Source organism: Cherax quadricarinatus, chromosome 42, assembly GCF_038502225.1.
Source record: "Cherax quadricarinatus isolate ZL_2023a chromosome 42, ASM3850222v1, whole genome shotgun sequence".
In the NCBI taxonomy this organism is placed as follows: domain Eukaryota; kingdom Metazoa; phylum Arthropoda; class Malacostraca; order Decapoda; family Parastacidae; genus Cherax; species Cherax quadricarinatus.
The window spans coordinates 5,363,127-5,388,607 of record NC_091333.1 but is presented as its reverse complement, the minus strand read 5'-3'; the positions used below and the strand labels follow the sequence as shown (position 1 = coordinate 5,388,607).

Below are 25,481 nucleotides of genomic sequence, written 5' to 3'. Positions count from 1 at the left end.
GACCTCAGTATGTGAGGTGAATGCGCTACCAACCGAGCTACGGGACAGGGTTCGAACCTGGGTCTTTTCCGTTGTGAACTGAAGGAGCTACTAATTGAGTTCAAATCTGACAAGGCAATGAAAATGATCCCAGTAATTAGTTCGCACACCAAGAAATGCTGAGAACAAGACATAAAAGAGATAACTGTCTCTCTCTCTCTCCCTTTCTCTCTCTCTCTCTCTCTCTCTCTCTCTCTCTCTCTCTCTCTCTCTCTCTCTCTCTCTCTCTCTCTCTCTCTCTCTCTCTCTCTCTCTCTCTCTATTTTCTTTTCCTCTTTCCTGCTGAAGGTACTTCAACAACTAGGTCACTAGCACCATAGGCCTATCTCACAGGGCCTATCTCACAGGATGTTATCTGATTATTAATACGGGTAAACGCTCTTTAACTCTCACCCGCGCGCGGGCGCGCTCTACTTATGTATTTGCCTCCGTATTTTAACTTGATTAAGCAACTTAAGAAACATATTTGCATGACTCACAATTATTTCAATATAGAGTTCAGAATCAGATCAAACGCGTTCCGTGAGTCCCCAGCAGCGCATTCCAAGCCAATTTGTAGCATCTGAATATGCTCTTTTGTCTCCTGGAGGGCTGGCGGGCGCGGCGGTGCAGGCACTTATGGCTACGGTGAGGAAACGTCAGAGAGATTGGCCGTGATTCTTATTCTTCGTTTTTTTGAAGTCCAGTTTCCTTTGCTGTGTTGCCCAGTTTAGGTTTATTTCCTTGTGAACAGTTTACCCTTTAAGTCAGGCGTGTCTTCCGTCCCCTTCCTCTTGGGTTAATTAAGTCTTATTTTAGTAAATGATGAGAAGAGAGTAGCAGTGCGTCGTCTGCAGTCTCAAGGATCTTCCTGTAAGTACACTTCTTCAGGTGCAGTTTTACGTAGTTTATGGATGATTACAATTGTCTTGCATAGTTACACGTCTGTAAATTAACTAGCATAACCCAAAAAAGTCACACAAGGTGACTTATTTGCACTAGGGTCACTGTGTTCGAAGAACTTCCAACGTCTTAAGCATTTTGGAGGAACTTCCATGTGTCTTGAGGAACTTCCATGTGTCTTGAGCAACTTCCATGTGTTTTGAGCAACTTTCATGTGTCTTGAGCAACTTCCATGTGTCTTGAGGAACTTCCATATGTCTTGAGGAACTTCCATGTATCTTGAGAAACTTCCGCGTGTCTTGAGAAACTTCCATGTGTCTTGAGAGTGAACATCAAAATGGTATACAATACCGACAGGTTGTTAGGTAAGACACATATGCAACAGTTAGACAACTTTATTCCGAAACGTTTCGCCTACACAGTAGGCTTCTTCAGTCGAATACAGAAAGTAGGCAGGAACAGTAGAGATGTGAAGACGATGTAATCAGTCCATCACCCTTTAAGGGTGATGGACTGATTACATCGTCTTCACATCTCTACTGTTCCTGCCTACTTTCTGTATTCGACTGAAGAAGCCTACTGTGTAGGCGAAACGTTTCGGAATAAAGTTGTCTAACTGTTGCATATGTGTCTTACCTAACAACGTGTCTTGAGAGTGTTGGAGGAACTTTCTATGTGTCTTGAGAGTGTTGGAGGAACTTCCATGTGTCTTGAGAGTGTTGGAGGAACTTCCATGTGTCTTGAAGACACATGGAAGTTTCTCCAACATAGTGCGTTCTTGTACGCCAAATCTTACAAGGCAGAACTACCATAAAGAATTTTTACGGTGGAATTGTTGTTCACTCTTGCCAGTCCTTTGTTAAAGAAAGTGAGAAACAGTATAGAATTCAGTGACAGAACCTTGTCCCACTTTAGGCAAATCTTAAGAAATGCCAGAAACAGACCACTCTGGACAGTTTTTTATGGAAAAAGGTGCAGTGACTCTCAAGCTGGTCCTAGTGCCAGTAAAAGACAAATAAAGGAATATGCCAACAAGAGTCTTCAATAAAGTGTAATGTTTATTTATCATTAAAATTTGTGCTTTATATTTATTACTCATTGCTTTCTGTATGTAAAATTATAGTTATCTTTAAAAATTTTTTTTTTTTTTTTTTTTTAATATTTTTGGGTGTCTGGAACAGATTAATTGTATTTATATTAATTCTTATGGGAAATATTACTTCGGTTTTCGGCCTTTTCGGATTTAGGCCGATCTTCTGGAATGGATTATGGGTGAAATCCAGGGTTCCACTGTACTATATTCATTTAAGAATTCAGTATTCATGTTAAGCACTAAACCCATATGGGTTATTCACAGCACAACATGGTGGAGGCTTGATCCTTCATCTCCTGAGTGAGAGACAGATGCACTTCCTGTTTATACATAAAAATAAAAAAAAATCAGAAATGAGTTAAGGTTACTGAAAAATAGTTCTCAAATCTGGCAACGTTTTGGTGTAAATCTCATTTTCCTACGATGTTTCTTCAGTGAATTATAGTAACAACAACATTTGATGTGATGACACCACAGGTAATAGGCCCAGAGAGGTTTTCTTGCATATCTTGAAAGCAAGTTATTTATACCTATTTGCTATTGATGTACTATTAATAATGAACAAATTGAAATGATTTTAACAACAAACATTCAACAATGCATGTTTTAAAAATTGAAAGTTTTTTTTTTTCACAATAGGCCCCATTTTTTTTTTTTTTTTTTTTTTTTTTTTTTTTTTTTGTTTTTTTTTTTTTTGTTGTTTTTTTTTTTTTTTATTTATTTTTTTGCATTTGTGGGGAGGTAAAGGGCAGATATTTTATAAAAATGTCCACAACTTGCTAGCTTTATTTGGGGGATGAAAATAAGATATATTACGTATAGTATTTTCCACCTTCCAAAAAATTGATTTGGCATTGCTCTATTAGTAGACAGTATGCAAAACACTTTTGGCAGTACTGATATGTTACAACAATCAAAACAGTGTTGCCAAATCCAATTTTTTTTTATTTGTTTGTTGGCCAATCTTAATAGAACTTTTTTATAATACTTCATGCATGCTGATTGTAACAAAACAAAAAATGAATGAAATCAAACGATAAGTAAAGACTAAAAAAAATTTTTACAGCCCCTTAACTTGGAAACCTACATTCAATATGATAGTTATTAATCTAGATAGAAACAATTTTTCTCAGCAGATAACCTAGGTGTGGACTTCATGTTGTCTGTTGTCAGTCTCTCTCTCTCTCATGTAGTACTCTCATGTGCTTAATGCAGATAGTAAGACCTCAATTTAATGGATTAATAGGAAGGAGAGGGTATTCAATAATGCCAGTGTTCTGTTAATTAAATCTTAATAATGATTGTTTTGCTGTGGTCAAAATAATAACAGACAGTTCTGTAAACAACAGATTTTATTATTTCTGAAATCAGTTTTTCCAGTGAGTCATAACAGTTACGGACAATTTTTTAACCAAAAAACTTTGTCCGTTGTTTCTGAAATCAATTTACTCAGTGGATTTTCTGTTAAATAGAAAATCCATTAACTCTGGGTCCAGTAAATCTGTTTTACAAGACAGTGGTACCTCGGGATACGAACAGCTCAAAACTTGAACAGTTACGTAAGTGTATTTATGTACAGTGGAACCTCAAATTTCGAACGTATCGCTTATCAAACTTCGAAAATAGAACCTTTTTTTCGAACCAACTTTGTCCCTATTATCGAACTCGCCCCTATTTTCGAACCACTGGGTACCGGACCTGTCCGGCAGCTCGCTCTGTCTGCGTCCCCACACAGGCCCCGTGAGCCAGTCTGGTTTTGTTGATGCTTGAGTGAACACTAACCTGCCATTCTCATTCAAACATTTTATGATTACTTCATTGTGTTTAGTGCTTGTGGAACTGTGATATAAACTACAATGGGCCCAAAGAAACTTGCTTGTGATACCCCTGTGGTAAAAAAAAGTGAGAAACACCATAGATGTGAAGAAGGAAATAATACAGAAGTGGAATGATGTCCAAATGTTTGTGGAGAAGTACCACCCTGAGCAAGTTGAAACAAGCCATCTTTGCAACAAGTTCAGTGACAGAACCATGTCCCATTTTAGGGAAATCTTAGAGGCACCAGAAACAGAGGACTGTGGACAGTTATTTTGTGAGACAGGGGTCCAGTGACTCTCAAGCTGGTCCTAGTGGCATTAAAAGACAGAGAAAGGAAGTAACCCCAGAGAGGGCTTTGATACCTGAAGTCCTCATGGAGTGGGATTCTCCTTCCAAACACTAACCCCAACTCCCTTTCTCCTCCTCCCTATCTTCCAGATGCCATCACCAATCTTCAATAAAGGTAGTAAAATGTTATTTTATATGTTTATTTAAATTTATTAATACATAATTGAACACTATATTTGTTGTGTGTATGTAAAACTATAATTAATCTCTATAAAATGTTTTTTTTTTTTTTTTGTGAATATTTTTGGGTTTCAGGAACGGATTAATTTTATTTCCATTATTTCTTATGGGAAATATTGCTTCGCTTTTCAGACTTTTCGAATTTAGAACTAACTCCTGGAACGGATTAAGTTCGATATTTGAGGTTCCACTGTAAGTGCTTTTGTAAGTGTATTTTTGGGAGTCTGAAATGGATTCATCTAATTTACATTATTCCTTATGGGAACAAATTCATTCAGTATCAGCACTCAAACAGCCTTCTGGAATGAATTAATTTCGTATCCCGAGGCACCACTGTATTTTGGAAACTCAAAACAGAACTTTGTAAGAGCATCTGTATATCTGAAGGATGGGTGAGGATGTTGCACTTCTTAGGGTTATGTAAATTGCGATGTCTGTGCACCTATGGTAATGCAGTTATTGAATGAATGATAGTGGGGCCACCCTATTTTTGTGGGAAGTGGCTGATGTGGTAAAAAACTACCATATAACAATTTATGTTGATTATTTCTATAAAGTATAATATACAATTGATATGAGATTAATTGACATGATATGCATACTTTATAGAAAGCCCCTGGTTATTTCATTGTATTATATGCTGTTTATCTTCCAAATACAGTATTTTTTTCCTAGGTTGACTTGTATAATAAGGACTAATTATTAAAAATGGGAATAATATAGATAGATTATTAAGTCTTTTTATTAATTTACATAATTAACCATTTTCAGAAAAAATAAGTAAAAAAAAAAAGTTGTGATGGCAGAGAGGGAAGTTAAGGAGAACAGTGAGATGGATGACCTGGAAGATGCTATGGGAGCTCTGTTAACATCAGAGAACTACATCATTGTTGACATTGGAGCTAACTTGACCAACAAAAAGTTCACAAGGGACCTAGACTCTGTTGTGTCAAGAGCTCGAGATGCAGGTATAGTTTGAAGTTTTAATGCTCTTATCTTTTGTGCTCGAGACAAGCAGCTGCATTTCTTTTATCTTTGATTCGTTTATAAATTTTCATGTGCATTATTAAGAAAGATAAAAGTACAAATTCAATTGCAGATATTGTTAATTAATCCCACCCACATGAAAGACAAATTCTTAATCTGCTTGCAGGAGTTCATAAGATCATGGTGACGGGCATCACAGTACAGAGCAGCAAAGACGCACTTCGCCTAACTCGTCTCTTCCCTGAAACACTTTACTCAACAGCAGGTAAACCAATATATAGAAATACATTAATTGAAAGATTATTATCTATACCTCACATCATTTTACTAAACATAAATTTAAATTCTTAATGGATGAACTGTATAACGTTACATAAGTACTGTACAGTATTTTGCTACTGATAAAATTTGATCTAGTCTACAAGTAACATGGTCTGTGAGAAAAGAATTCATATAATTTAGTACAAAATAAATTGTTGTACGTATAGGTATCCATCCTCATGAAGCAAAGTCATGGGATGATGAAACAGAAGAGGCACTTAGAGAATTAGCGGCCAATCATGAAGTAGTGGCCATTGGCGAGTGCGGACTGGACTTCAATCGAAACTTTTCTCCTCAGGATGTCCAGCTGGAGGTCTTTGAAAAGCAGGTAAGATAATAATTTTGAAGATTTTCTCAACAGCATCATGGAATTTTAATAATTTTTTTCTAATTCGTTGGAAAAGTAATGCAGTAGACCCCTGTATAAGATAGCAATTATGTTCCTGAAAACAGCATCTTGTGCAAAAACGTGCTAAGCAAATTGAAGAATTTGGGAAAAATAGGGTTACATTCCTTGGAGCCCCAGATATCCCGTATTCTTTTAAAAATTTATTTCATCAAAAATAATAGTTTGTAACAACCTACACTGCACTTAATGCTGCTGGTGGATCTAGAAATACTGTATGTACCCAAATCATAAATAAAATCTTTGTTACCAGATAAGTTCAATAAGGCCTGAAGAAGCTGGTGTTAATGCAGTCTACCATCTGTTCCTGCCATTCAGAGAAAACAGAAGGCTAATACACTATCAGTTATTCCTATTAATACAGTCTTATTAGCATGAAATATGCTAAGAGTTTGGAAGTGGTTGGAGATAGTCATGTAGCTCATTTCAGCAGTAGATAGCTATAGGTCATCTGTTTCATTATCTGACACACTTGCACATTTCACTCAACAATTTTCTCATTTTGTAATAGTGACAAGGAAGTAGTTTAATCCCATCTTAAATTCCTTACTTTGCTGCTTGCTGATAAAATATTTGGAGATGGTTATGTGACTACTTAGTGGTAGCTGTGATGCTTTTGGTTACTTGATTCGTAAATTTCAGCAGGTGACTCCACACAATTCACTAATTTTATTTTCATAATAATGACAAGGAAGAATTTTATACTTCCTTAAATTCCTTGTTCTCTTACTTGTTGATGTAGAGGTATTTGAAGATGGTTATGTAACTTACTGGCCCAGTAGATTGCTGTGAGTGGTATTTTATTTGCTGATGCTACTGGTACATTTCATCACCTGATGCAATCACAAAATTCACTATACAGTTTTCTCCTTTTTATAGCAACAAAAAAGTTTTATCCTACTTTGAATTCCTTATTCTCCTGCTTGATGGTAAAGAAGTATTTGGAGATGTTGATGTGATCACTGATCAGTAGACGACTGTGAATCGTTTGTTAGTCAGAAGTGGTGTCATATACATCCTATATTAATTTATGCTGCACTTTCTCAACTGTCACAAAAAAATGTGCTGTATGAATGCATTTTATAAGCTGGTCTACTGTAACATAATGTGTTATTGTTTCTAATTATGTGCCTTTATTTCAAAAAAATTATGCTGTATTAATAAATCTTGTACAGTAGGTTATGCTAGGCATTCGGATCAGCTATTACTTCCATGTATAAAGGCAAGTATCATCCACAAACTACTCAGAAGTCCTCGCTACTGATTATTTTCTAAATAAAGCATGGTAGTTATTACACCAATCAGTAATTTCATATTTAAATATTGCGTAATTAGAATTGCGGGCCACCCTGCCTTGGTGGGAATCGGCCAGTTTGATAATAAAAAATAAATATAGAATTGCGGAGATTAGTACATTTATAATGCAGTGTACCTAAAGCTGGCTGTATTGAATACTGTTCAGTGACACATTTTGTAAGCTGGTTATATGGAGCAGTGTTCATTACACTCAGTAATGAATTGTATTATGGTACAGGAGGGCCCCACTTATACAGCAGGTTAGGCTCCGGGCTACCGCTGTTAAACAAAAATCACTAAAGTGAATTATAGCCTTTTTTCACTTTCAAATTATGAAAAAGCTTGATAACATATTTATGCTATCATTTATTGAGTGAGCAATATAGCTAGGCCTAAAAAATATCTATAGAGTACACACATTACTTAAAATATTTTCATCCTTCGCTTATAGTGAGCGGTGAATATATTTATTGTAGGAAGTCTGAATAAATGAAGAATGGGTATAATTGAAAACGACTGTATTAACATAATGCTGTAAAGTGAAGCACTCTAAAGTGGAACCTGCCTGTACTATATACCGTACAATAAATTACTCTTTCCTTGACTGTTGGTGTGCTTCTAGGTGAAAAAAAATTTTAAAAAGCTCATGCTGTAGAGATTAGCATCAGTGTTAAGAAAGAGAATGAAAGCTAATATCAGTACTGTAATTATTGTGAGCTTTGATGGTTGGCACTAACAAATCCTCCTTTCTAGCAGACCTTGAGATGACAAGATGGAATTCATTTAGCTTGGTCATATTTTCTTAAATTTGTTTTTTCACAATTTCTTTCATCAGGTCTCATTAGCATGTGAACTGAGGAAACCTTTATTTGTACACGAACGAGACGCCCACAAGGAGGTGCTGGAGGTTTTGGGAAAGTACAAGGGTCGTCTGCCTCCGGTTGTAATCCATTGTTTCACTGGGGATACTGCCCAGGCTACTGCCTACCTCAAAGAAGGCTGCTATATTGGACTAACAGGTACTGGTTATAACATATATTTAATATAAACTGTTTGTTGTGCACTATACATAGATAACTGTGAAAGGGCATGTTGAATGATTTAACAAGATTAACATAAGAAAACTGTGAGAGCATTTCCTATATCTTTTATTAGATAATTGTTTTATGACGTAGTGTAATTATGGCATGCACAAACTTACTTATGCTTCTTTACAGTAATATTTTTAACCTGTGTATTTCTAATTTTCACTATTAAATTTTTTTTCCTCACTTTATTCAAATACTATACAATTATATACCCTGAAAGGTGCTAATTATTGTTGGTTCACATACTGTCATCACAGTTTATATAAATCTATTATCTATATTCCATTCCTAGCTCATTAGTTGCAGTCAAACCTTTTAAGATTAAGGAAGGTTTGATGTTCATTATTAAGAAAAGAAGGAATTAAAAACATACCAGTTTGGGTATGTCTCTTGTCACTGTATTCAAGTGATAGTCACTTTTATCCTTTCACATGGTCCTATCAAATCTGCAAAATGGTTGTTGAAGGTTTGATGGCTCAAATACTATCTCATATTTTTAGAGCTGTCGTATATTTGACTCATCAGTTACTTTGCTAATGTAGTGAAAGACATTAATATGCAATTGGCTAGGATGTACAGTACACCATTCACTAATTGTCCCACATAGAGTAAACTTCAGCACAGATAGTGCACCTTCAAGATGTTTGTCATAATGGGAAATATTCACTTTTTTTTTATGATCAAGCATTACAGTTTAAAGTTTTAACATATTGGTTATTGCCCATCAAGACAGGGTGACCCAAAGAATAAAAAAGTTGTTAGAGAAAAGTGCATAAAACACTTAAAGAATAACCTGGTAATTAGATGGGAGAGACCTGTGCAAGCAAACCTCACTAATACGGGACTTTTTAATCACATTTACGATTATTATTTTCAGCGGTGATTCGCACATCAGGTTAGCAGTACAGTACTGTAGCATTTTTAGTTATTTTTTCTTTTGCATCATTTTCTTAAGCCTAGCACTATTGCACACCTAGTAAATGATAGGGTAAATATGTTTTAAGGCTTTTATATGCACTGGCAAGTGAAAATAACAAAGGCCATGATCCCCTTTAAGATAATACAGCCTATCCTCACTTAACGACAGAGTTCTGTTCCTAAGACCACTTCGGTGAATGAATTCGTCACTAAGTGAGTACCATACTCTAATGGTAGTGGGTTTATGTCTTTCTTTATTATTTTAATGTCACCTTTACATCATTTATAACATTTCTGATATATTTTTAGTTGTTAATACAATATTCAGTAGGGTACTGTATATTGTATTAAACAGAATAGAGGAAATCAGCTCTAAAATACATTATTTAGGTATGCACATTGGTCAGAGAGCCCGTCGTAAGTCTGAGTCATCGGTAAACAAGCACAGTATGTAACGAAGTGAGGAGAGGCTGTATTTGTTTTATGGCAGTGGCCTGGAGCCTAACCTGCTGTATTAGCAAAGTATGCCTGTATATCAAATCTATTAATCTATTATGACAGTCACAAATTGTTGAAGAATAAAATGGACAGATTGTATTTTCTATATTTTATGAATGCTTTTGATAGTTCCCCATGGGAGAAATTTGGGAACTTCATAAAATAGGATGAATGAAAACAAACTATTAGCATGGATGAGAGATATTGTTTCAGAGGAAAATGCAAAGTGATGAGGAAAAATATCCTTTAATTTTTTATATATTATTATTATTATTATCACACCGGCCGATTCCCACCAAGGCAGGGTGGCCCGAAAAAGAAAAACTTTCACCATCATTCACTCCATCATTATGTGTGGTGTAAATATTATGCAGAAAATTCGGAGTGTGGAAATTAGGAAAAGGTGTGGAGTTAATAAAAGTATTAGTCAGAGGGCAGAAGAGGGGTTGTTGAGGTGGTTTGGTCATTTAGAGAGAATGGATCAAAGTAGAATGACATGGAAAGCATATAAATCTATAGGGGAAGGAAGGCGGGGTAGGGGTCGTCCTCGAAAGGGTTGGAGAGAGGGGGTAAAGGAGGTTTTGTGGGCAAGGGGCTTGGACTTCCAGCAAGCGTGCGTGAGCGTGTTAGATAGGAGTGAATGGAGACAAATGGTACTTGGGACCTGACGATCTGTTGGAGTGTGAGCAGGGTAATATTGAGTGAAGGGATTCAGGGAAACCGGTTATTTTCATATAGTCGGACTTGAGTCCTGGAAATGGGAAGTACAATGCCTGCACTTTAAAGGAGGGGTTTGGGATATTGGCAGTTTGGAGGGATATGTTGTGTATCTTTATATGTGTATGCTTCTAAACTGTTGTATTCTGAGCACCTCTGCAAAAACAGTGATAATGTGCGAGTGTGGTGAAAGTGTTGAATGATGATGAAAGTATTTTCTTTTTGGGGATTTTCTTTCTTTTTTTGGGGTCACCCTGCCTCGGTGGGAGACGACCGACTTGTTGAAAAAAACAAAAAATATAGGGGGAAGGGGGGAAATGTTATCAGTGGGTTATCACAGATTTGTACTTGTCTCTATAATGTTCTTAATTTATTTATTAAAGTTGGTAGAATTACTGACAATATGTAAAGTAAAAGGACACAAGTGCAACTAATGTGACATTTATTGTGGCAACGTTTCGCTCTCCAGGAGCTTTATCAAGCCATTACAAACAATACATGTTACCCAAGTAATAGCTTTTATATCCTTTTACTCATGTACGAATTAACTGCTCTACCATATTGTATTACTTTTGTCACTACCACTACTACTACTACTACTACCACTAGTGAACATCGAAATGGTACCTCACTAGTATTACACCTCACTCTGAGCCTTTATATACCCTGTGTCCATGTATTGTTTGTAATGGCTTGATAAAGCTCCTGGAGAGCGAAACGTTGCCACAATAAATGTCACATTAGTTGCACTTGTGTCCTTTTACTTTACTTAATTTATTTAAATGACTTAACAGGAGAAATAAACTATATGAATCTATTTGCAGATGCAAAAATTTTTGTGCAAAATAGATAACAAATGACTGTCAATCTTTAACCCTTTTGAGGTCGGTCCCGTTGTATTGTGGTTTTGAAGCCAGTGTCGGTTCTGTAGTACTACGCCATGAGCTCTGCTCACTCAGATAAGCTGTGAGCAGTAAATTTGGGCCTAGGTGTGAGATAATGGGTCTATGTGGTAGGTGTGCACCATATAAAAAATCCTGCAGCAAGCAGTGCATAATGGGGGGGGGGGGGGAAACTGCAACCATGATTTTGGTTTAAAACAGCAAATTTGAGGTGTATTTTCATATGGTTTTTATGGTTGTATTCTTGGTTTCTTGGTCTCATTTAATAGAATGGAAGATATATTACAGAAATAGAGATGACTTTTATTGATTTTAGGAATGAAAATAGCTTGAAATTGAACTCGAAGTAGTGGAAATGTTCAATTTCTGCCGATGCATCCAATACATGTCAGCTGGTGTTCACGAATGCGCTGATATTATTTATACATTTATTACAATATTGCATAACAGTAAATCTTATATTTTTTATGTGAATAAAAATTCAAAATGGAATTCATGTGTAAAACCTGGATACATAGTTAATAAACAGAGGAAATGTTACTTTAGTGCCAGAAATGACTCCATTGTTTATTCTGGACCCTATTTTGAAATTGAAATATTCTGAAATTTGTGTGACATTGGCCAAATTACCAATTTTGTAATCACTTTATTGGGTAGTTGAAATAGTTGATTGGGTGATTTCTTTTGCTTAGTTGATAGCATTGAAGACAGACTAGCACAATAGCTAAGAATTTTTTCAACTGGAACAATCAGACTCAGAGTGGAGGAAATTGCCGATGCGTAAATATCACTGACACAGAAAAATTTGAGAAAACAATTTCATCAGGTTTTCCATCAAATTTTGTACTTTTTATTTTATTACCTTCTGAAAAAAAATCTCTACCATTTCATAAGATTTTTTTTTTTTTTTTTTTTTTTTTTTTTTTTTTTTTTTTTTTTTTTTTTTTTTTTTTTTTTTTTTTTTTTTTTAATTTTGCCACCCTGAGAGCAAATTTGAGATGTGGATAAATTGAGCAAATGGAGTGATAGTTGAGTGAATTATTTTGTTGATAAATGCCATGTAATGAAAATGTGAGAAAGCAAAATCAGGCCATGAAAATAATACAGATTAGGTGACATTTTTTGTAGTAGGTTGGTAGACAGCAACCACCCAGGAAAGTACTACCGTCCTGCCAGATGACTGTGAAACAAAAACCTGTAACTGTTTTGCATGATGGTAGGATTGCTGGTTTCTTTTTCTGTCTCATAAACACGCTAGATAACAGGGATATCTTGCTACTCCTACTTACACTTTGGTCACACTTCACAGACACACACATGCATATATATATATACATACATCTAGGTTTTTCTCCTTTTTCTAAATAGCTCTTGTTCTTTTTTATTTCTTCTATTGTCCATGGGGAAGTGGAAAAGAATCTTTCCTCCGTAAGCCATGCGTGTCGTATGAGGCGACTAAAATGCCGGGAGCAATGGGCTAGTAACCCCTTCTCCTGTGTACATTTACTAAAAAAGAGAAGAAGAAAAACTTTATAAAACTGGGATGCTTAAATGTGCGTGGATGTAGTGCGGATGACAAGAAACAGATGATTGCTGATGTTATGAATGAAAAGAAGTTGGATGTCCTGGCTCTAAGCGAAACAAAGCTGAAGGGGGTAGGAGAGTTTCAGTGGGGGGAAATAAATGGGATTAAATCTGGAGTATCTGAGAGAGTTAGAGCAAAGGAAGGGGTAGCAGTAATGTTAAATGATCAGTTATGGAAGGAGAAAAGAGAATATGAATGTGTAAATTCGAGAATTATGTGGATTAAAGTAAAGGTTGGATGCGAAAAGTGGGTCATAATAAGCGTGTATGCACCTGGAGAAGAGAGGAATGCAGAGGAGAGAGAGAGATTTTGGGAGATGTTAAGTGAATGTATAGGAGCCTTTGAACCAAGTGAGAGAGTAATTGTGGTAGGGGACCTGAATGCTAAAGTAGGAGAAACTTTTAGAGAGGGTGTGGTAGGTAAGTTTGGAGTGCCAGGTGTAAATGATAATGGGAGCCCTTTGATTGAACTTTGTATAGAAAGGGGTTTAGTTATAGGTAATACATATTTTAAGAAAAAGAGGATAAATAAGTATACAAGATATGATGTAGGGCGAAATGACAGTAGTTTGTTGGATTATGTATTGGTAGATAAAAGACTGTTGAGTAGACTTCAGGATGTACATGTTTATAGAGGGCCACAGATATATCAGATCACTTTCTAGTTGTAGCTAAACTGAGAGTAAAAGGTAGATGGGATACAAGGAGAATAGAAGCATCAGGGAAGAGAGAGGTGAAGGTTTATAAACTAAAAGAGGAGGCAGTTAGGGTAAGATATAAACAGCTATTGGAGGATAGATGGGCTAATGAGAGCATAGGCAATGGGGTCGAAGAGGTATGGGATAGGATTAAAAATGTAGTGTTAGAGTGTTCAGCAGAAGTTTGTGGTTACAGGAAAGTGGGTGCAGGAGGGAAGAGGAGCGATTGGTGGAATGATGATGTAAAGAGAGTAGTAAGGGAGAAAAAGTTAGCATATGAGAAGTTTTTACAAAGTAGAAGTGATGCAAGGAGGGAAGAGTACGTGTATATGGAGAAAAAGAGAGAGGTTAAGAGAGTGGTGAAGCAATGTAAAAAGAGAGCAAATGAGAGAGTGGATGAGATGTTATCAACAAATTTTGTTGAAAATAAGAAAAAGTTTTGGAGTGAGATTAACAAGTTAAGAAAGCCTAGAGAACAAATGGATTTGTCAGTTAAAAATAGGAGAGGAGAGTTATTAAATGGAGAGTTAGAGGTATTGGGAAGATGGAGGGAATATTTTGAGGAATTGTTAAATGTTGATGAAGATAGGGAAGCTGTGATTTCGTGTATAGGGCAAGGAGGAATAACATCTTGTAGGAGTGAGGAAGAGCCAGTTGTGAGTGTGGGGGAAGTTCGTGAGGCAGTAGGTAAAATGAAAGGGGGTAAGGCAGCCGGGATTGATGGGATAAAGATAGAAATGTTAAAAGCAGGTGGGGATATAGTTTTGGAGTGGTTGGTGCAATTATTTAATAAATGTATGGAAGAGGGTAAGGTACCTAGGGATTGGCAGAGAGCATGCATAGTTCCTTTGTATAAAGGCAAAGGGGATAAAAGAGAGTGCAAAAATTATAGGGGGATAAGTCTGTTGAGTGTACCTGGTAAAGTGTATGGTAGAGTTATAATTGAAAGAATTAAGAGTAAGACGGAGAATAGGATAGCAGATGAACAAGGAGGCTTTAGGAAAGGTAGGGGGTGTGTGGACCAGGTGTTTACAGTGAAACATATAAGTGAACAGTATTTAGATAAGGCTAAAGAGGTCTTTGTGGCATTTATGGATTTGGAAAAGGCGTATGACAGGGTGGATAAGGGGGCAATGTGGCAGATGTTGCAAGTGTATGGTGTAGGAGGTAGGTTACTGAAAGCAGTGAAGAGTTTTTACGAGGATAGTGAGGCTCAAGTTAGAGTATGTAGGAAAGAGGGAAATTTTTTCCCAGTAAAAGTAGGCCTTAGACAAGGATGTGTGATGTCACCGTGGTTGTTTAATACATTTATAGATGGGGTTGTAAGAGAAGTAAATGCGAGGGTCTTGGCAAGAGGCGTGGAGTTAAAAGATAAAGAATCACACACAAAGTGGGAGTTGTCACAGCTGCTCTTTGCTGATGACACTGTGCTCTTGGGAGATTCTGAAGAGAAGTTGCAGAGATTGGTGGATGAATTTGGTAGGGTGTGCAAAAGAAGAAAATTAAAGGTGAATACAGGAAAGAGTAAGGTTATGAGGATAACAAAAAGATTAGGTGATGAAAGATTGAATATCAGATTGGAGGGAGAGAGTATGGAGGAGGTGAACGTATTCAGATATTTGGGAGTGGACGTGTCAGCGGATGGGTCTATGAAAGATGAGGTGAATCATAGAATTGATGAGGGAAAAAGAGTGAGTGGTGCACTTAGGAGTCTGTGGAGACAAAGAACTTTGTCCTTGGAGGCAAAGAGGGGAATGTATGAGAGTATAGTTTTACCAACGCTCTTATATGGGTGTGAAGCGTGGGTGATGAATGTTGCAGCGAGGAGAAGGCTGGAGGCAGTGGAGATGTCATGTCTGAGGGCAATGTGTGGTGTGAATATAATGCAGAGAATTCGTAGTTTGGAAGTTAGGAGGAGGTGCGGGATTACCAAAACTGTTGTCCAGAGGGCTGAGGAAGGGTTGTTCATGTGGTTCGGACATGTAGAGAGAATGGAGCGAAACAGAATGACTTCAAGAGTGTATCAGTCTGTAGTGGAAGGAAGGCGGGGTAGGGGTCGGCCTAGGAAAGGTTGGAGGGAGGGGGTAAAGGAGGTTTTGTGTGCGAGGGGCTTGGACTTCCAGCAGGCATGCATGAGCGTGTTTGATAGGAGTGAATGGAGACAAATGGTTTTTAATACTTGACGTGCTGTTGGAGTGTGAGCAAAGTAACATTTATGAAGGGATTCAGGGAAACCGGCAGGCCGGACTTGAGTCCTGGAGATGGGAAGTACAGTGCCTGCACTCTGAAGGAGGGGTGTTAATGTTGCAGTTTAAAAACTGTAGTGTAAAGCACCCTTCTGGCAAGACAGTGATGGAGTGAATGATGGTGAAAGTTTTTCTTTTTCGGGCCACCCTGCCTTGGTGGGAATCGGCCAGTGTGATGATAAAAAAAAATTTTTTATAGTATTGTGCAAAGGTAGGTATCTGGGAATTTTTATTAAAGAAAATGTGTTACCAAGCTATCATGTAAATGAAGTTGTGAGAAATACATATGCTACACTAACTATGCAAATAGTTATTTTACTTCTTTGCATAGTATACAATGTGAAGTTTACATGATATAAAATATTGTTGAGCACAAAGAAAGCCACTACCAAGCTTGAGTATTTCAGGCAGACTAATGCTAATGCTTCCACACTACTAAAAAACTAAATGTAGGTTATGGAGTGGTAAATTTTATTTTTTTATTATTTTACATTAATGCAAATGAGAGGTAGCCAAAAATTTTATAATTATTAAGGTTTATAGTAGAGATGGTGCAAGAAACAAATAAAAGTATTAAAGTATTACAGTTAGTACAATTTGCAATATTACAACAGTACAATTTTAAGTGCATCTTAATATTTCAGATTTATATAGTGGCCTTGAGTCGATAGAGATTACTTGAGTAGTTTCAAACCGGTTGAATGAATAGTGTTGGTTTAGTTTAGTTTGGGAGATGAGATGATTTTTTTTTTTTTTTTCAATAAACCAGATGTATCCCACTGAGGCAGGGTGACCTAAAAAGAAAAATTTAATTTTTTCTTTTTAATTTTAGTAATTTATACAGGAAAGGGGGTTACTAACCCCTTGCTCCCAGCATTTTAGTCGCCTCTTATAACAGGCATGGCTTACAGAGGAATTCGTTTCCACTTGCTCATGGAGAATGATTTTTAATTATAGCCCTAAACTGATTTGCAGGCAGGGGACCTTTCTCTGGTTTGGGCAATAAATTCCAGATCTTAGGACCCTTTATGTGCATTGCATTTTTACATAGGGCGAGATGGATACAAGGGATATCGAAGAGTTTTGTGCCTTGTGTTGTGCCCGTGCATTCTGTTGTGGCTATCGAAGAGAGTTTGAGAGGGTTTGTATTGAAGTTTAATGTTCTCTATGTATATAATCAGCATAATAATATGAGTGCATATTTTGTATATTAATAGGTTCAAACTCTTAAAGAGTGGAGAGGTGTGTTTTCTGGTTCAGGAATTGGTGATCATCCACACAGCAGCTTTTTTTTGGGTTATTAATGGTTTAGGGTGATTGGTCGTGGTAGATCCCCAAGCACAAATACCATAGGTGAGGTAAGTGTAGATTGGAGAGTGGTATGGTGTCAGTAGTGCCGTTTGAGGTATCTTGGAAAGAATTCCTACTGTTTTTCAGTACCTAACTTATATATTGGATGTGGGTCTGAGAAAGGTTGCATTCAGTGTGTAGCCCTAAAAATTTGCCCTCAGTGTATTGTGTGATGGGGAAACCATTAATATATATGTTGGATATTTAAAGCTCCGTTTCCAAGCAGCACGAATAGGTTTTGTCTATATTGAGAGAGTTTGTTGGTCATCCATGTAGATACTATTAGTAGCTTGTCATTAACAGTGTCACTAAGTACAGTCAGGTTAGAGTGGGAGAAGACATAAGTAGTGTCATCTGCAAATAGAACTGGTTTAAGAAGACAAGATACGTTGGGGAGGTCTTTGATGTAAATGAGAAAGAGCAGAGGGCCAAGAACACTGCCCTGTGGCACTCCAATGACTACAGGCAGAGTAGTTGAGGTTACACTGTTTGTGGATACATACTGGTGTGTATTGCTAAGATAAGATTTTAGGTATTCAAGGGTATGTCCTCTGACCCTGTAATGTTCTAATTTAAGGTGCTTTAAAATAAATTGATGGAGGGATATTGGAAAAGCTATTTACAATGTGTATTTGGTCAAAATTTGAAAATGTCACTGATGTATGGTATCTCAAAAAAAAATACATGGATCACATGAAAGGGAGAAAACACTAAAATTGCAGGAGGAAAAGAGATATAACAGCATGTGAGGTTAGAAAAAGATGCAAAATAATAAGTTGGGATAATGAGGCCAGAGATATAAATTTAGAAAATGTGGAACCAAAAGAATGCTGGGAAGTTTTTCTTTACAAATGGAGTGGTAGAAGAATTTAAAGAGGAGGCCACTATCGCTACAATGGTCCAAGTGGTCATAGTGTTCTGTAAATATCACGACTACCACTGCATGTAGCATCCAGTACTGTGGAACAGACTGACTACTAAACTGAATATTATTCTGTAGTTTTAGTAGAGGTAGATTTTCTAAACTCTTAAGTCTTCTTTAAAATTATTACCATAAATATTTTGGACATTGTCCCTTAAGTCAAAATAGATCTCAGATTTATTGCCATGTTTCCAGTTGGCTTATTCTTGAAGGCACATAATATCCTCATTGGTGAGGGTCTCCAAGACTTTGGCAATACCACCACTTCATCAGCCTTGTCAACTCCAACACCCCCGGAAAGTCGTACTGTATTTCTGTGTAGGTTTGAAAATATTTCCTATAATCCATTGAAGTGATTGAAACATCCATTGTGGCAGCCTGGTATTCATACCAAGATATATAATGTCTGAAAAGTGTCCTTGATATATGTTCTCAAGAACTCGGTGATTTTTTACTTTTTTTCTGGCCATTGATGTCTTTCAGTTTAAAGATTTTTCCTTAGATAATCAAGCCTAAAGGCATTTAGAACACCTTAGTTGATTGGCTAAATCAAGGACTAGATGTTCTTCAGGGGAAAAACCAAACCCTGACATTCAGAAAAAAGACATTCAGTGTAATGGCATAACACAGGCCTTATTGAAGGAGCAATGCCTTGTGAGCAAGGTGATTGTTAGGACAGTATTTTTCAACAACTGGGCAAAAATGCACTGTAAACCAATCAAATGTACTTATGTTACCCATGCTCTCTTGTTAGCGTGCCAAATTAGAGAGAGATTCGATTCGTAGAAGTTCTTCATAACTCTTGGCATTTCAGAGTGGTAAAACTAACAGGAGCTGAAGACTGAAATCCCCTGCTGCATTGCCTTCCACAAGAAATAAGATGATCCTTGGCTGTTTTGATATTGGAGCCTTCTTCTCACCTCATGATATGAAGGCTCTCGATGGCATCTACTTCCAATAAAGCCCAGTTTCATCAGCATTGAAGACTTGCTGAGGTGTGTAGCCACCATCTTCTATGATCAACAACACATTGTTAATGAGGCAGCTGCTTCAGTATCAGCACTTCGTTTTATTACTCGATGTAATACATTCAGCATTCCTGCACATTCACTTTCCATATGTTTTAAATGTTCAAACAAACTCCTAGCCTTTTCCTGAATAATGAATGTTCTAAGAGGCATGTTTTTTGGATCTCATTTGATCCACATACAGTACTAAGAAGCATTTCTGTGTCCTCCAGCAGCAAGCAACTCTTGGCAGAGTTAGGATTCACGCAGCTATTGCTTTTTTTTGTATAGATCTCCGGTTTCTTAATATAAACTACCGATTGGATAGCCAAGTGTTTGGTGATTGCACATGGCTTTATGGCAGCATTTACCTGCCGTGAAATATCCATTTTGGCATCTGAGGCATTGCTCTTCCTCTGCTTTTTACACTACCACTTCAACCCTTGCCACTTGGTCATTTGGAACTTATAATTGCTGGGGTAAAATGTACAGAGCAGTGGAGTTAGGACAAAGCAAAAAAAGTCCAGCTTGCAAAGCAACCAAAAGCAGTGACTACACTGCACATTTAGCTAGTCAACCCCCATTTCCTGCTCCACCAAAATGTGCAAACTTTGCCACCAAAGATGTGTGTCCTGTAAGCAGCATAGACCTGCCCACTGAGTGCAAGCTGCTACTAAATGGGAGACCGGTTCTTCCTAAGCAAAACTGTTACCTAATGAAAAATTAATAAGTGTACTGTCAGTAATTGGGGGATTTCTATTACAAGGAATTTTTTTTTTTTTTTACCAATCAGTTTACCAAAAAAATAAATTACTTCAGCATTTTTATTGCACCTTTCCTTAAAAAAATAGTCATTACTTTCAAAACCTTAGGCCATGAGCACATTGCCCTTATAACCCTTCTTAATCATTGATAATGTACATACTTCAGGGTATGTATGGAAAGACAAGTCTGAGGATGGCGTGCGACGTATCTTGGAAGATGGAGTGGTTCCCCTTGACCGCCTTTTAGTGGAAACTGATTCTCCATTCATGTATCCCAACACCCGTGCCTCCAAGCTTCCTCCTTATGTTAAAGAGACTCTCACGGAAAGGTAAGATAAAAGTTGACGCAGGGAAACCTTGATGATGGTAATGCTGGTTGTGCTAAATCTAAACAAAGTGATTGTTTTTCCATGATTGTAACAATAATGGGGAATTCTAGAAACACTGGATTGTTAAATCTAGAATAGATTTACCAAGTAGCTGTAACAACAAAAGCACAATTCTGAGGAAAAAAAGGCTTTGTCCAAACAATGGATTTTTCCCTTTAACCCAAGATTTTACTCTATATATAGAACTTATTCAAGCCTAGCGGTCTGATAATCTTTGCAAGAATTTTCATTTCACATAGTAAAGTAGTGTACTGCATTTAAGATTTGCTTTAAAGTAATATAGCAATAACATTACTTAGTGTTTAATATGATTATACAGTGGGACCCTTGTATCCGTGGGTCCTGTATCCGTGGTTTCAGTTATCTGCAGTTTGCTGTGGCTCAAAAATAACCCTTAATTTTGCTTAATAATGGCCTCAGAGTGCAAAAGTAGCAATGGTGGAAGTTCTTCAAAGCCTAAGAGAAGTCATGAAGTGCTTCCCATCAGTGAAAAAGTGATAATTCTCTACTTATTATGCATAATTTATTAATTAAACTCTATAATAGGCATGGAGGCAGTGGAGATGTCCTGTCTAAGGGCAATGTGTGGTGTAAATATTATGCAGAAAATTCGGAGTGTAGAAATTAGGAGAAGGTGTGGAGTTAATAAAAGCATTAGTCAGAGGGCAGAAGAGGGGTTGTTGAGGTGGTTTGGTCATTTAGAGAGAATGGATCAAAGTAGAATGACATGGAAAGCATATAAATCTATAGGGGAAGGAAGGAGGGGTAGGGGTCGTCCTCGAAAGGGTTGGAAAGAGGGGGTAAAGGAGGTTTTGTGGGCAAGGGGCTTGGACTTCCAGCAAGCGTGCATGAGCGTGTTAGATAGGAGTGAATGGAGACAAATGATACTTGGGACCTGACGATCTGTTGGAGTGTGAGCAGGGTAATATTTAGTGAAGGGATTCAGGGAAACCGGTTATTTTCATATAGTCGGACTTGAGTCCTGGAAATGGGAAGTACAATGCCTGCACTTTAAAGGAGGGGTTTGGGATATTGGCAGTTTGGAGGGGTATGTTGTGTATCTTTATACGTATATGCTTCTAAACTGTTGTATTCTGAGCACCTCTGCAAAAGCAGTGATAATGTGTGAGTGTGGTGAAAGTGTTGAATGATGATGAAAGTATTTTCTTTTCGGGGATTTTCTTTCTTTTTTGAGTCACCCTGCCTCGGTGGGAGACGGCCGACTTGTTGAAAAAAAAAAAATAGGCATGTATGTACAGTAAATGAAAAACAATTTACATATACAGTGGACCCCTGGTTAACGATATTTTTTCATTCCAGAAGTATGTTCAGGTGCCAGTACTGACCGAATTTGTTCCCATAAGCAATATTGTGAAGTAGATTAGTCCATTTCAGACCCCCAATCATACACGTACAAACGCACTTACATAATTGGTCGCATTGGGAGGTGATCGTTAAGCGGGGGTCCACTGTATATAGGGTTTGCTACTATCCGTGGTTTTGGTATCTGTGGCATGCCTTTAGAACATATCCCCCTCGGATACGGGGGTTTTACTGTACAGTAATACAGCCTCTCCTAACTTAGCAACATACTCATTTACCAACGACTCAGACTTACTGACCAGACTCATGAAATCGTAATGACATGGTTGCAAACAGTGGCTAATGTGTAGGTCTTGAGTTTCGTGACTGATCGTGGGTTCTAACCCCACCCGTGGTATGGTTTCTCTGACCAGTATGCATACCTAAATAATGTATATTAGAGCTGATTTCCTCTATTCTCTTTATTACAGTATACAGTACACTACTGTGTAAACACTTAAAAATATACTAAAATGTTATAAATGGTGCAAAGGTGACATTAAAACAATATCAAAGATAAGTGACAAACCCACTACCATTATAGTGTGCTCCTTGCTTAGCGACAAATTCGTTTACTGATGTGGTCTTAAGAATATAATTCCATTTTTAATTAAGTGAGGAGAGGCTGTATTTAAATATGGGATATTTAATTTTTCTTTAGTATACAGTATTAAATTATTATACAATATACAGTGGAACCTCAAATATCGAACTTTCTTCAGTCCAGTAGGCTGTCTGAGTGCCGTTACTGAACGAATTTATTCCTATCAGGAATAATGTAAATTAGATTAGTTCATTTCAGACCCTCAAAAATACACTTATAAAAGCACTTACAAAAATACTCTTACATAATTGGTTGAGTTGGAAGCAGTTCGATTTTTGAGGTTCCACTGTATATTAATTGGCAATTTCACCCACTTTATGCCCTATATTTGGCTCATTCCATTGTTCCAGTCTACCAAACTCATAGCTATTTCACCAGTATTCCTTCTATTCTGTCGATTGAATACAAGAAACCTCCCATTTACCTTTTTAAATTACCCAATAAAATGGTCAGAAATTGGTAATTTGGCCAATTTCACACAAATTTCAAGAGATGCCAACTTCAAAATAGGGTCTAGAATATACAATGCAGACATTCCTAGCACTAAAATAACATTTTCTCTGTTCATTAGTCATGTCTCCAGGTCCCTCTTATATTATGCTTGCTTTCCATTTTGAATTTTTATTCACACAAAAAATAGAAGATTTACTTTTATGCAGACTACTGCATTATTGTAATAATTGTATAAATAATTTCAACCCATTCATGACAGTTTTATTAGACCGGCCAGTTGGACACATATTGGATGATGACGTATGTCATTTGTTTACTCTTGAACATCTGCAAAAATCGAACAATTCCTCTGCTTTGAGCTCTTGATGATGATGTCATTTATTTCCTCTTGAACATCTGCAAAAGTTGAACATTTCTGCTACTTTGAGCTTAATTTCAAGGTACTTTCCATTGTGAAACCAATCAAAATCATATCTATTTTTGGACTCATTCTATCGAATAAAACCAAAAGAAATGAGAATACAACCATAAAAACCATATGAAAATACACTGCAGAGTCGCTGTTTTACACAAAACTATGATCGCAGTTTTTTCTCGTGCGCTGCGTGCTGCAGGATTTGTTTTTATATAGTGCACACAGACCTGCTCCTCATATCTAGGCCCAAATTTACTGGTCACAGCTTATCTGAGTGAACTGAGCTTATGGGACCAACAGTGGCTTCAAAGCCACCTTATCTTTTATGGATATTGTACGGTGTATGCGCTTTCTTTTATTCATTGGAACCATGGCTAGGGCTAAAAGTTATAACAATAAATGGAGAAAAAGAAAGTGGAATGACTTGTGCAACAAGTAGTGCCACCAAACAGTAGCTGCAGGTTAGTGTGGCGACCCAGGGTCATCCTCAAACCTTACAAAATCCTTCTGGAGGACACTTTCTGACCACAGTTTTCTCCAAGAAGAGTTAATTGTCCTGGAAGTCACTCCCTGCCAAGCCTTATCTATAAGGCTTATGCAATTGAGGATATTGAAGTGATTCCTCCAGAACTCTCTTAGGGTCAGTTCAGTGTCTGAGGTCACTGCAAAGCACTTTTGACATATTGCTTTGGTGTAGAGCTTTTTGAAATTTTAAATAACCTGCTAGTCCACGGGCTGGATGAGAGGAGCAGTATTAGGAGGGAGGGGGGGCAAGAACTTCACTGTGCTGAAACTAAACTCCCCCAACAATTGGTCTTCCAAGTCTGGAGGATGAGCAGGAGCATTGTCCATTACCAGGAGGCACTTGAGTGGCAATTTATTTTCCAGGAAGTATTTCTTCACACTTGGGCCAAACACTTCATTGACCCACTCAATGAAAATTTGCCTCATGACCCATGCCTTATTGTTAGCCTTCCACATCACACACAATTTACTCTTGATGATGATGTTTTTCTTGAAAACACTAGGATTTTCAGAGTGATACACCAGTAAAGGCTTCACTTTGAAATCCCCACTAACGTAACCACAGAACAAGAGAGTTAGACTATCCTTCATAGGCTTGTATCCTGGCAGTGCCTTTTCCTCCTGTGTGATGTAAGTCCTCTTTGGCATTTTCTTCCAAAAGAAGCCTGTTTCATCACAATTGAAGACTTGTTGGGGGAGGAATCCTTCAGCCTCTACATACTCCTTGAATTCATCAGTGAATTCTTCAGCCCCACGTTTGTCCGAACTTGCAGCCTCGCCATGCCTTACCACACTGTGTATGCCACTTCGCTTCTTGAATCTTTCAAACCAGCCTTTGCTGGCCTTAAATTCACCAACAGCAGCGTTCGTTCCAGGCATTTTCTTCACGAGATCCGCATGCAACTGCCCTGCCCTTTCGCAAATTATCGCCTCCACAACACTAGCTGTTTTTGGTTGATCCACACCAACAACAACTTCTCAACATCTTTGATTGTTTGCGATCTCTGTTTCGTTAGCACATTAACCCCTTTCACAACATCAGCTTCCATGATTTCTTTTTTCTTTGCCAGGATGGAACTGATCGTTGATTTGGACTTCCCATACATCTGGCGAGCTTGGCCACATGTATGTCACTTTCGTATTTTTCTACATGTTCTTTCTTGAATTCTATTGTGTTTCTCACCTTTACCAAAAGGCTGGCACTCAGAACTTTCTTTGGCTCCATGGTGGCTAATTTAGCAGTCGCAAGCACAAAAAACAATGGATTATTATGAATTGTTTCGGATGAACGTGCGGAGTAATGCTCCCTGAAAGAGTAACAAAGGCAGACTGAGTCACAAAGGTATGAGCGGCCGCGTCCCGTGAGCAGGTGGACATGTCTGGTACGGGTGATTTCCAAGCGGATGTACAAAAACTGGGAAAATTTCACCGAAAGAAGTGGTCGAAAACTGAACTTTACAATAACCGGACCAGACGAAAACCGGGGTTCCACTGTGTGTGTGTGTGTGTGTGTGTGAGAGAGAGAGAGAGAGAGAGAGAGAGAGAGAGAGAGAGAGAGAGAGAGAGAGAGAGAGAGAGAGAGAGAGTGAGAGAGAGAGAGAGAGAGAGAGAGTGAGAGTGAGAGAGACTGAGAGTGAGAGTGAGAGAGACTGAGAGTGAGAGAGAGAGT

The 25,481-nt window shown here is 37.6% G+C and overlaps 1 protein-coding gene across 1 annotated transcript in view; it reads left to right on the top strand.

Moving 5' to 3' along the window:
- Nucleotides 1-647: 647 nt before the first annotated feature.
- The window catches only part of LOC128695612 (3'-5' ssDNA/RNA exonuclease TatD), a 25,866-nt gene continuing 1,032 nt past the window's right edge, over nt 648-25,481 (top strand). The window contains exons 1-6 of the mRNA XM_053786333.2: nt 648-891; nt 5,132-5,328; nt 5,514-5,612; nt 5,836-5,996; nt 8,206-8,389; nt 20,231-20,393. Of these exons, the coding sequence (XP_053642308.1) occupies nt 5,160-5,328; nt 5,514-5,612; nt 5,836-5,996; nt 8,206-8,389; nt 20,231-20,393 (776 nt within the window). The 5' untranslated portion in view covers nt 648-891; nt 5,132-5,159. The remainder of the gene's footprint in view (nt 892-5,131; nt 5,329-5,513; nt 5,613-5,835; nt 5,997-8,205; nt 8,390-20,230; nt 20,394-25,481) is intronic.